At 41.4% G+C, this 13,368-nt stretch overlaps 1 protein-coding gene across 1 annotated transcript in view; it reads right to left on the bottom strand.

Moving 5' to 3' along the window:
* Positions 1–1,467: 1,467 nt before the first annotated feature.
* The window catches only part of DHRSX (dehydrogenase/reductase X-linked), a 372,962-nt gene continuing 361,061 nt past the window's right edge, over positions 1,468–13,368 (bottom strand). The window contains exon 7 of the mRNA XM_063450175.1: positions 1,468–1,826. Coding sequence (XP_063306245.1) covers positions 1,641–1,826 — 186 coding nt within the window. The 3' untranslated portion in view covers positions 1,468–1,640. The remainder of the gene's footprint in view (positions 1,827–13,368) is intronic.

Here is a 13,368-nt window from a genome sequence, read left to right as displayed (position 1 = left end):
AGTGTTACCCAGATTTGCAACTTTCTCAATTTGCTCAAACAGTTGTTGTTCCTTGTCTATATTAACATTAGGTGGTTTATAACATATCCCAACCAATAGTTGATTTCCTTTCTTTTACCCATAAAGCTTCTACATTTTCCTCATCACATTCCACTTGCTTAAGATTTGGCTTTAACTCATGGTTGACATACAAACATACCCCACCACCCTTCTTGTTTTTCCTATCCTTCCTAAATAACGTGTACCCATTTAAGTTAACTGCCCAGTCATGTGTCTCATCCCACCATGTTTCAGTTATGCCTATTATGTCATATTGTTTAGTGTATGCTATTGCCTCTAGTCCCCCATTTTGTTATTTAGGCTCCTTGCATTATTAAGCATACATTTAATATCATGAGTCACTTGTACTTTTTGTGAATTATTAACATTACATACCTTCTCTGTTCTGAGTTTGCCCCTCCCCCATCTCCACCACCTTTATACTGAGCTAAAGCCCATCTCCTTTCTGACCTATCTCCATTTTGTAGATTGCTACTACTAGTTTAAAATCTCCTCCGGCCTTCTAGCCATTCTATCCACCAGCACTGCAGACCCTCTCCCGTTTAGGTGCTATAAAGGTTGTACCCAAGTGCAGTGCTCTAAAAACCCCAAACCCTCCCTACTGCATTAAAACTTCAGCCACACATTGACATTATACTACGATGTAGCTCTGTATGGCAAACAGAGCCATGTAATGGTATTTATTGTATATAAACTTGTAATTGTTTTCCAGTATTCATTTCAATTAAATGTTGTGGTATATTACTTTTCCTGTAAAGGTTTGTGTTTTTAATAAAGTCTACTACAGGCAAATATCCAAGAATTGATTATGTAAAATCTACAAATTCTAGAATTATGTGTAATTCTAGAATTATGTGTATCACTTTGTTAGATGACCATAAAAGAAGCATGCAGAATGCAGTTTGAACAATTTCTATTTTCTAAAATGCCTTATTAGTCCATTGTCTGTTTACAGTGTAAAAAAAACCAGTTAGTTCTCTCCCCTTAAAGAGCAATTCAAAGCTGCTTCAACACTTATTTACTGGGATTAATCACTAAAGACCAGATCTAGGCTGGATAAACAAAAATAAGTTAAAACTGCCACATGAATATTTGCATTTCTCATTCGGTTCCATCAGTGTCCACTTTGAATCCAGTAATTCTTACATGTGCATCCTTTGTAAACCGACTTTTTATTATTAATTATTATTAAAGCATATGTCAAGGAGTAATTTGACTCAAAATAACAGAAACCAAATACCCAAAGCAAATTGCAGTAGTGATTTTCAAATAACATAAGTGAATCTGAGCTTTTAGTTCTCCGTTTTCAATTAGTATTCTGTGGACAGTTTCCTGCAGGGATCAAGAAGTAGAAAATGACAATGTTCACAAATGAAGAACTATATCAATCACTTTGCAAAGACTGAATTTAATGAAAAATATTCTTATTTTATTTAACAATTAAACTGATACTACTTTCGTCAAATAATCTTTCAACTAATACTTTCTCATTTCTCGTAGTTTCCACTGTGATAAAGATATAGAACATATTTCTGCAAAGGAGGTAAGGTTAGCATTATTGACATTTGGAATGATCAATGTTACACTGAAACAGGTATCCCAGTCAATTTACAGCTTTCTATCCACAGCTTTCTCTGCAAATCTTCATTGTAGGACTTGTCTGCAGATTTCGTTTTTTGACCATTGTAGAGATAGCAACCCCCAACTCCTTCAAGTTCAGGTGATACTGAAGCATAGACTGATGTAGCAGCACCTTCTTCTGGAGTCTGTAAAAAATGGAATACATTGAATAAGTTAAAAAATATTCTAAATAGATTATTAGAGTTGATGAATGATAGATAGACAGACAGGTAGACATACGTAGATGTCTTTGCAAGCATATTTGAGAAAACAAACCACAAAAAAAAAAAAAAAACAGGGCAATTCAATTAAATTAGAAAATTCAAAGTGAATTTCAAATTTAAGGTCAAAACAGTCTAACTGGGAAAATTCCCCAATTTAGTTATGCCATCCGTTTGGCTACTGTGGCCTTAAATTAAAAAAATCACTTTGAATTCAATTTGAATTCTCAATTTAGCAAATCACCCCATAAGAGTCAAAATGCAACTTTCCTAGTAATTGATGGTCACTGAGTATATTGTGAATATAAATTGGATTTTATAGAGGCATGGGAAGGGCACACTTGTTTTCCACATCTTCCTAAACAGTAATTAAATACATTTGATAAACAACTGTACAGCTTACCTTAGCGTCCGTTTAGAGAGGATCATAGGTTGAAGTTACTTTTGAAGCCTATTTACAGCCAATTAGACTCATATGTCATATTGCCCATGATTAATTTGTCTAATCTGGATGTCTGTGATAGTCTGAGACAAACTAAGCGATCCAGGGTGGACAAAATTAACATAGATAATGAGGAAGTATGCATTCTCCATTATCATTGCAGCGAGGGAGGAGGTGGACTCTGGGTACCAGTACCATCTTTTGACAAAATACTTATCAGTTTCATATAAAGCCAGGGATGCTCTAGGCAGTTTAACCACTACACCAAGATGCCCTGGCTATGATGCCAAGTGTGTCACTTTAAGGAGGTCCCTCATTACTAGGTACTATAGGGAGTTTCCATTTCTTATATTGTAAAGGCATAATACTTTACCAGTACTTTTTGTGCAATATCAGGAGCATAAATAATACATGACCCATTAGCTCATTATAATCCCAACATATCATTATTTTCCATCAAAACTGGCATTTCTGCTGAATATCATTACAAAATGTAAAGGGACACTCCAGACCAATAAAACACCTCAGCTTGCTGAAGTGCTCTATGTGTGAAGAACCTGTAATCTAATTTTCATTTTGCAAAAAGTGATTTGCAAACTGCAAAAAAAATTGCACTTTTGTAAATTAACCTTGTTACACCATTTGGTTGTCACTCCAGTCATGTTACTTCCTGAATGTTTAGCTGTTTAAACTTAAGAGGCAGTCAATTGCTCAGGGCACCCACCTAGAAACAACTTCTCATTGAGCTGCATTGGGAAAATTGTGATTGGACAGCTACAGAAGGTTTGGGCTGGGGAAAAGGGGAGGGCTTGCAAAGGCTGTAGTCAAGAGATGTGCTGTATTTGCAAGTTGATATACCTCAATGAAGAAAATGCATAATTAAATGCATGTTTTCTTTGAGGTATGTCACTTAAATATATAAGTTTCTTTGGGCAGAGGAATGTCAATTTAGGTATCCACTCATTCCAGAGCAAAAGCTATAATATCCTTTTTATGTTGAGCACTGTTGTCTGTGGTTATAAATAGCTAAACAAATCCTAAGTATCCATCACAATACTCTTAACAGATGTTGTTTGCCATTCTGTCTCTGTATTTGTGGTTTCAAATAGGTACAAGCATCAAAATTACATGGATGGTAAATTCCTATCCTAAAGTGCACTGGTGTCTTTAAGAGTGAACGGCTATCCCTGCTGTGTAATATTATTTCGTTTAATTATTAAGACACTGCTGTACAAATTTAGGAAACCCACACTGCAGTGACTAAACATTTAACTTAGAAAATGAGCCAACAGTTTACCTTGTTAAATAGATACAGTCATCAGGAAGATATAAAATTGGAATCAAAGTTTAATAAACTTAAACATTGCCTGCTTCAAAGCCACTGCAGTTCGCGTTTCCCAGTGTTGCTTGCGACAAAAGGAACGTTTTTAATATTCTTAACAATTATACGAGTTACATTTTACATTGAAGTTTTTTAAAAGCCTGGTTGTCGCAGATCATAGTTAATAGAACCTCTTATAGTGAACCTCTTATATGAATTCACTGTTGCTCATCATTTGCAGTTGTCCAAAATCCTCATGGAAGTGAAGTTTAACACTGAGTAAAGATAGTACAGTTACAATTGGGAAGCTAAACTTACTGATTTCTCCTGCATTTATTATATGTACATAGGTAACAAAGGAACGCATCAATTTTGTGTCAATATTATTCTCTTACACAGGGGTCAAGTCCTGTGGAAAAAAGTGTGGGAACTCACCCAAGATCCACCCCCACCCAAAAGCATCTTCATCTGTGTACCTCATAACCCGCCTTTTATTTCTTATCCCTTTTTTTAAATGTCTTACCCCCTTTAGTGTATCTAAAATTTCCCATTGTGTGTCTTACATCTCCCTTGTGTATCTCTTACAACTCCCCTTTGTGTCTTACTCCCCTCAGCCCCTTTGTGTGTCTCCTTCTCTCCCAGCCCCTTTGTGTCTTTTACTCTTACCAGATCTTTTGTGTGTTTCTCTTTTACCACCAGCCCATCTATCTCCCCTCAGCCCCTCTGTGTCTCTTTCACCCCCAGCCCCTTTGTATTTCCACCCCAAGGCCCTTCTGTGTGTCGCTTTTATCCCCAGCCCCTCTGTGAACTTTCTCACCCCCATCTGTGTGTCTTCCTCTCTCCTCATGTCCCTATGTGTATTGTTCTCCCCACTCAGGCCCCCCTGTGTGCCACTCTCCCCTTCATGTCCCTTAGTGTTCCTCTCCCTTCCCCTTCATGTCCATTAGTCTTCCTCTCCCCCCTTACCTGTCTCTTAGTGCCCCCATTCCTCTTAACGTTCCTCTCCCTTATCTTTTAGTGGTCCCCCCTACCCCAGTTTTCCTTTTCCATTCCCTCGCCTGTACCTTAGTGCCCCCCTAATTGTTCCTCCACCTCCCTCTTTTTTATTGTTCTTCCCCCGCCTCCCCTGTCCGTTTCACCCCCTCCGAAGTCCCATAGTGTTCTTTTCTCCCCTCCCCTGTCCCATAGTGTTCTTCCTCCCCTCTCCCCTGTCCCATAGTGTTCTCCCCCATCCCATAGTGTTCTTTCCCATTTCACCCACCTCCAATGTCCCATAGTGTTCTTTCCCCCCTCCCCTGTCCCATAGTGTTCTTCCTCCCCCTCCCTGTCTCATAGTGTTCTTCCCACCCTCCCCTGTCCCATAGTGTTCTTCCTCCCCCTCCACTGTCCCATAGTGTTCTTCCTCCCCCTCCCCGTCTCATAGTGTTCTCCCCCCCCTCCCCTGTCCCACAGTGTTCTCCCCCCCCTCCCCTGTCCCACAGTGTTCTTCCCCCTCTCCCCTGTCCCACAGTGTTCTTCCCCCTCTCCCCTGTCCCACAGTGTTCTTCCCCCCTCCCCTGTCCCACAGTGTTCTTACCCCCCTCCCCTGTCCCACAGTGTTCTTACCCCTCTCCCCTGCCCCAGAGTGTTCTTTCCCCTTAGTCCCATACTGTTCTTTCCCCCACCCCCTGTCACATAGTGTTCTTCCCCCTCCCCCGTCCCATAGTGTTCTCCCCCATCCCATAGTGTTCTTTCCCGTTTCACCCCCTCCGAAGTCCCATAGTGTTCTTTTCTCCCCTCCCCTGTCCCATAGTGTTCTTTCTCCCCTCTCCCCTGTCCCATAGTGTTCTCCCCCATCCCATAGTGTTCTTTCCCGTTTCACCCACCTCCAATGTCCCATAGTGTTCTTCCTCCCCCTCCCCTGTCCCATAGTGTTCTTCCTCCCCCTCCCCTGTCTCATAGTGTTCTGCCCCCTCACCTGTCCCATAGTGTTCTCCCTCCCCCTCCCCTGTCCCATAGTGTTCTCCCTCCCCCTCCCCTGTCCCATAGTGTTCTCCCTCCCCCTCCCCTGTCCCACAGTGTTCTTCCCCCTCTCCCCTGTCCCACAGTGTTCTTCCTCCCTCCCCTGTCCCACAGTGTTCTTACCCCTCTCCCCTGCCCCATAGTGTTCTTTTCCCATAGTCCCATAGTGTTCTTTCCCCCATCCCCTGTCACATAGTGTTCTTCCCCCTCCCCGTCCCATAGTGTTCTCCCCGTCCCATAGTGTTCTCCCCCGTCCCATAGTGTTCTTTCCCCACGTCCCATAATGTTCTTTCCCTCCTCCCCGTCCCATAGTGTTCTCCCCCATCCCATAGTGTTCTTTCCCGTTTCACCCACCTCCAATGTCCCATAGTGTTCTTTCCCCCCTCCCCTGTCCCATAGTGTTCTTCCTCCCCCTCCCCTGTCTAATAGTGTTCTTCCCCCCTCACCTGTCCCATAGTGTTCTTCCTCCCCCTCCTCTGTCTCATAGTGTTCTTCCCCCCTCCCCTGTCCCACAGTGTTCTTCCCCTCTCCCCTGTCCCACAGTGTTCTTCCCCCTCCCCTGTCCCACAGTGTTCTTCCCCCCTCCCCTGTCCCACAGTGTTCTTACCTGTCTCCCCTGCCCCATAGTGTTCTTTTCCCCTAGTCCCATAGTGTTCTTTCCCCCATCCCCTGTCACATAGTGTTCTTCCCCCTCCCCTGTCCCATAGTGTTCTCCCCCCGTCCCATAGTGTTCTTTCCCCACGTCCCATAGTGTTCTTTTCCTCCTCCCCTGTCCCATAGTGTTCTTTCCCCCTTCCCATGTCCCATAGTGTTCTTCCACCCCTTCCCATCCCATAGTGTTCTTCCACCCCTCCCCCATCCCATAGTGGTCTTCCACCCCTCCCCATCCCATAGTGTTCTTTTCCCCCCCGACCCTATTGTGTTCATTCCCCCCCTCCCTAGTCGCATAGTGCGCACTGCTCCACTCGGCCACCCTAAACAGAGTGACTGGCAGGAGGGAGCGCTGTGCGCCCACCTCCTGCCGGTCACTCTGGTCTAGCGCCCCCCCAGGCTGGTGTGCCTTAAGGAGGCCACCTTATGGACACATCGGCCCTGCCTGCAGGACTACTGACGGGAACTATGTTCCTGCTGTGGAAAAAACTGTTCCCATGCGTTCCTGCAGGACTTGAGCCCTGCTCTTACTTGACCACTGATAGGTGAGTTGTAAAACAAAATTCCAATAGTGTAGCTGTGCAAAAATAAGCAGATCTCTAAATGGGCTAAGTAGGCATGTTGTTCCGCCGGCATTATATTTTCGTTACTCCTTGTTTTCCCCTGATATAACAGCATAACTTTTATTTTACTACATACCTAGCATGTTTAATTATGTTTTTCTCAAAATAAATAACTCTGACTATATCTCACACGTATTACTCCACTACTACAAAACTTCAAATTACACAACCTTCATTATTACCTACTAATCTCCTGACATAACTTGCATTATCCCGTTTATTAATTTAAAAAATGTGCAGTTCAAACTTATGTCATGATAATGTCAGCTTTGAATTGTCTGTTATTGTTATAGTGACATTGCAGACATGTTTGTACTTTCTTTTGCACAGCAAAAGTAAAGAATTTATATATAAAAAAGTAGACATGTTGTTTTGCAATAAAGCTATTGAATAATGCATCTATGCCACGTTTTGTCCTCACAGTTATTTTCCAAGTTTGTCCATAGCAATGATGATAAATTAGAAATAGATACAAGTGAGCACTGCTAGCGTCTACTTTATTTTACTACAACCAGTAAACTAGTGTACAGAGGTAGGCAACCTTTGGCACTCCAGATGTTGTGGATTACATCTCCAATGATGTTCTTATAGCCATTATGCTGGCAAAGCATCACGGGAGGAGTTGTCCACAACATTTGGAGTGCCAAAGGTTGCCTCCCTCTGTACTTGTATATCCATGGGTTTTCATCACCATGGAACTTTATGTATTCAGAGCTTTGAGAGGTAAATCCAAAGAACAGATGATATTTTAAACAGACCTAAGCATGCCTAGTTTGCGCAAATACACTATTCCTGTGAGAATATAAAAAATAAACACAACCATATTATGTTTGTGAAAATTCTAGTGAAAAAACGTGCATTATATGCCATATTTGCAATTGCCATGTGTAATAAATGGCTGTAAAAGCAATATGTTATATATAAATTTGAATAAAAGTTTCATATGCAAATTTATCAAGCGATTCACGTATTGTTTTGAAGAAAAAGGACAGTTGCTAAGATATTGAAATATATACACTGTTACAAGCCAATGAATGCATATAAAACATGTATTTTCACTTTTAACAGCCCTTAGAAAGGTAGTTTAAATGGATTCTGGTTTTCACCTCGTATTTTGCATGGCTAAATCACGGTAGTGGAAAATGATAGGGTAATTAAGGCATGAGAAGGGCTGTTTAGCTTTTTTTGTTGCAGTCATGAATGATTTATTGAAGCATAGTGAATGTTTTTCTAAACTATGCTTTGTGATCCTTTTTCCATCCCCTACGTGTTTTTCACAGTAATGTATTTGTAATACTTATATAATACTGATATCAATTTCTTATTTTGTAATAATTGTTTATTTGCTTATTAGGCATTAATTTTGTATTATATTGTGCTCAGTCGTGTATTTTGACAGAACACGGACACCCCCTAATTTAAATTTACCCACCCCTTCCTGTCACGGCTACACCTCTTCCTGTTAAAGACTAACACACGCTTTGACTGACATACACACAGACATACCCACTCACTGACCGGCACACACTCTCACTGACAGACAAACATACCCGCACACTCACTGATTTGACACAATCTGACAGACACACACAATCACTCAGACACGCACTGACAGACACACATACACTGACAAACACACATTGACAGACATACACACACACTCACAGGCATACACTGACACACATTGACAGACATACAAACACACTCACAGGCACACACAGATAGACATACACACACATTCACTGACAGACACACACATTGACAGACGTACACACATTCACTGACAGACACACACAAACTCACTGACAGACATACACAACTCACTGGCAGAAACCCTCATTCACTGACAAACACAGTCACTGACAGACAGTCACAGTGACAGATATAAACACACATTCACTGACAGGAAGACACATACACACACTAACTGACACACACACACTGACATACACACACACACATTCCTTGACAGACAAACAAACTCACTGACAGACACACTCACAGATATAACAACACATTCACTGACAGACAGACAGACACACACACACTGATGCACACACATGCACTGACATACACACACACACATTTCCCCCCAAAATTCACAAATAATTATTTACTTTTATTTTAGTTTAAATCCACACAGCCTCCCTAACCTTGGGAGATCTGGGCTGGCCGCTGGGCAGGAGGGCAGGCAAGGGGGCGGGTGGGTTCGCAAAATAGGCGGCGAGGGAGCTGTTAGTCACACCTTCTTGCATGTGATCTACATAGCCTTTCTAAACAATTCCTGTGATCTAATGCTTAGACGTCTTTTATTGACTAAACGCCATTAACTTCATCAAGCTGAAGTTGTTTTGATGCCTATAGTATGAAATTAGTTTGTGATAATGTCCATTCTGCATTGGTGATGTTGGGATCTTATCGAATAATGGGACTTCACTGCTACCAATTTAAAAAAAGCATGCCCGGGAATCTCGTCTATCTCATGTCTTCATTTACTGTTTCTCACCTCACATGTCCTATCCTAATCACATACTTCTTTGAAGTTCCAAAGCAGAACAAAATCACATTAATCCATGGAAATGTAATCTTTCACACCCACCTTGCAGCATAAAGAAAACAAAGACTGCTTGGTGATGTCATAGAATGTATTTGATGAATTAGACGGAGGCATCCCGCTCTCGTTTGTTAAACAGTATATAAATAAGTACATGTAACACTTTAAATAGAGGCTGATGGACTATCAACAATCTAGGCTCCTGGGCAAACTCATGTCCTGGCCACCCTCGAAGTCTAATATTTATACACACGGGTTCATCCACTAAAGTGTACATTGTAATGAATTGAAAACAAAATCACAAAATTTTGGTAAAAATTGCTGATGCTGAAATATTTTAGCCTGAATTTTGCTATTTAATTTTCAGTTTACTCTTTAGTGGATAAACCCTACAACTGGTTAGCAATAAATATTGGAGAACTGACAAGGAATTGAAAATTTTAAGTGAGAAAATAATTGAGTTGCAGTGTTTACAACTTGGTAATTTGAACTACAATGTGTAATTCTCATGTCAGATTTTAGAAATTTTCCGTAAATAAACGTACAGTCATGTGAAAAAAAGTACACCTTCTTTGAGTTGGTTTTACATATCAGGAAATAATAACAATTATCTGCTCCTTCACGTCTCAAAATTAGGTAAATACAACGTTAGATGAACAATATATGGCATATGACACAGCTAAAATAGAGAAACCGTGTGTGGAAAAGCTATGTACACCATTACTGCTTACATAGGAATTGAGGTTTATGTCAGGATTATAGTTGATCCAGTCGCAGACTTGTATCACACCTAAAGACTAAGGATAACGTCTAATCGGAACTTAGAATGGCCGGACCTAACGTACCCGAGAATAGTCAAAATACTCGCCGAAGTCAGGGACACAGAATGAGACGCAAAGATGAGGACGCCAGAAGTCAAGGATACCAGAAATCAGGGATGTCAAAACAAAGCCAAAGTCAAATACCAGAAAAAACACGATCAGGAACACACTCTCAGATAATCAGCTAGTGGAAACCACAACAGGGCACTGGCAAAAAGGTAATTTGTGTTTAAATAACCCTCTTTAGGTTGTTATTGACTGTCTCTGACCTCTGACCCCAAAACGTGCGTGCACGTCAATGATGTGACGTCGCACGCACGTTGTCGCCATCTTTAATGTGCGCAAAGATAAGTTTATTATAAAATCCTGAACCGCAGCGGCCGGCGTCGGGGTGGCTGTCTAGTTTATGTGCAGCCATGCCGACAGAAGAGCCGAGAGCCGTGACAGTTTGGTAGCAAATTGGTGCTGCTAATCAAATGCCCTTGATTAATTGATCATTAAGTGTGACCATTTCTATAAAAAGCCAAGGTTTTAGCAGATTGCTGGTCTGGAGCATTTAAGTGTGTGTTAACAGACATCAGCAATGATCTTAGAAAAGTAAGTGTTGCTGCCCATCAGACTGGGAAGAATATTAAGGCCATTTCTAAACAAGTTAAAGACTATCATTCTCCCATGAGAAAGATTATTTAAAAGTGGAAAACATTCAAGAAAGTTGCCAATCTTCCCAGGAATGGACGTACTAGCAAATTCAACCCAAAGCCAGACCATGCAATGCTCAGAGAAAGTGCAAAAACAAACAAACCAAGAGTTACTTCTCAAATTCTACAGGCATCAGGTACCATAATTGTGTTTTGACTGTTTCAGGAGAAGAGTCATGAGGGGGGGAGGATGGAAAGAGAATGAAAACCTGATAATTTAATTGATAAATTTAGCTTTTCTAAAGAAGTGTGTTTTCAAAGATTTTTTGAAGGAGTGGAGACTGGGTGAAAGTCTAACAGGGAAGGGAGTTCCACTGCAAAGGTGCAGCCCTGGAGAAGTCTTGAAGGCAAGTATCAGATGTGGGAGTACGGTTGGAGTCTTAAATTGAGCCCTATATCTTACAGGAAGCCAATGTAGGGACTGAAAGAGGGGGAGGTGTGGGAGGTGTGGGCAGATAGGAAAATAAGCCTTGCTGCCGCATTCATTATAGATTGCAGCACATACAGATACACACACTGACACATACAGATGCACACATTGACACACATGAAGATACACACACTGACACATACACATACTCACACACTGACACATATAGATACTCACACACTGACACATACAGATACACACCACACACACACCCTGTCAGGCATACAGAAACACACACACTGACACATACAGATACACTGACAGACATACAGATACACACACACACACACACTGATAGACATACAGATACACACACACACACACATACAAGTCACAATTTTAGCCACCCTCCACTTTCTTACCTTGTAGGTGCTGGAGGGTGGCTTCCATGGCTGGGGCTTATGGGTATAAGGGTTCTGCTCCTCCTCCCCCTACCTCTCATGGCTCCCCTCACAGCTCATTGCTTCCCCTCCCGCGCCGCAGTTTTTATTGGAGCTCAGCTCATTCCCTTCCTCCCAGCACTCCGTGCACATCAGAAGGGGTCCGGTCGTGCTATTAAAACACCACAATGCACAACTGGGCCCCTTGTGGTACATGTCCATCGGGTGGCCTTGAGTGTATGGGCCAACAAATGGACCTGTACCTTTGTGGTTCCCAATCCGCGCTCTGCTGCCGTAACCAATTTTTTTTTCTGCCTGACCCCAGGGGCACTGAATTGTACCCCTAGGGGTATTCGTACCATGGGTTGGGTACCCCTGCTCTAGAGAAAAGTACTGGCACTTTCTGAAAGGTGCAGCTTGTGCACTAAATATACATCAGGATGTATATCACTATTATTTTTGTTTATGGTTTTTCATATATTTACTGTGTTCAGGTCACAGGCACACAGTTATGTAGGTTAGACGGTTAGTCACCTTCTAACCATTTTTATTGAGGATGGGAGCATGGATTACACCTTCAAATGCAATGGGGGTGACATCACAGGGCAAGACAATTAGTATCCCTGTAAGTATCAGGAAGAAAAAACAATATATTTATTTCAATAGACTGATGGTAAATATTCGTAAAAATATAGAAAATGTGTATAAATTGCAAAGCACTCCAGTAAATATATGTATAGAATTAGAACTGTCATATATTTTAAATATATAAGCATGCTTAACATATATATTTTTTCATTTTAGAAATTGTAACGGCACCCCAGGTATAGAAGGGGTTAACGCCGCCAAAGATGTTCCCTTCCCGAATACAAGGTAAACTACCGAATACTCCTAAACACCGAATAGGAAAACACACGAATAATCCCCCCCAAGTACGAGACGAGGCTCTGTATTGAGGGTTAAGCAGGAATCTCAGCAGTCTGATGGTTTATTGTCTTATATGCAACTTTTCCCAGAAGGTTACCACCCACATGGTTTTGTAGAACAGCCAATCAAACACAGTACAATACAGTCACACTCCCAGTTAGGACACACAAACACAATGGGTTAACTTAATTATCACAGGCAGGAAAATATACAGTTTCATACAATATTCATAACTCCCAAAATATACATACAATCTCCATATTCTGAATCAGCATACTCCATATACAAACATACTCAAAAATCATATAATTCCCTCCAGTGGCTTAAAAGTTAGGTGCAAGTCCTATTTGACCGACCGCAAGCATTGCTTTCCTGCCCAAAAGAGTTCCATAGATTTGGGCTGTGCGGCAAGTCTATTTTCTCCTCTATCCTGGAGATAATTGGCTTAAGTAACTGTAGTAAACTCAATTATCTCCAGGTACAGAAAATATCACCAAGTTACAACAGCAACAAAACACATTAAATACATAACTAATATTCTATAGACCCGAACCCCCACATTTGACCTATCCCCAGATTGCTTGGATCTGAGCAATCAATATAGCCGAACAGTGCTCAG

This window comes from Pelobates fuscus, chromosome 1 (genome assembly GCF_036172605.1).
Source record: "Pelobates fuscus isolate aPelFus1 chromosome 1, aPelFus1.pri, whole genome shotgun sequence".
In the NCBI taxonomy this organism is placed as follows: Eukaryota; Metazoa; Chordata; class Amphibia; order Anura; family Pelobatidae; genus Pelobates; species Pelobates fuscus.
Note: the sequence above shows the minus strand (reverse complement) of the source record. Positions and strands in the feature narration are given on the sequence as shown.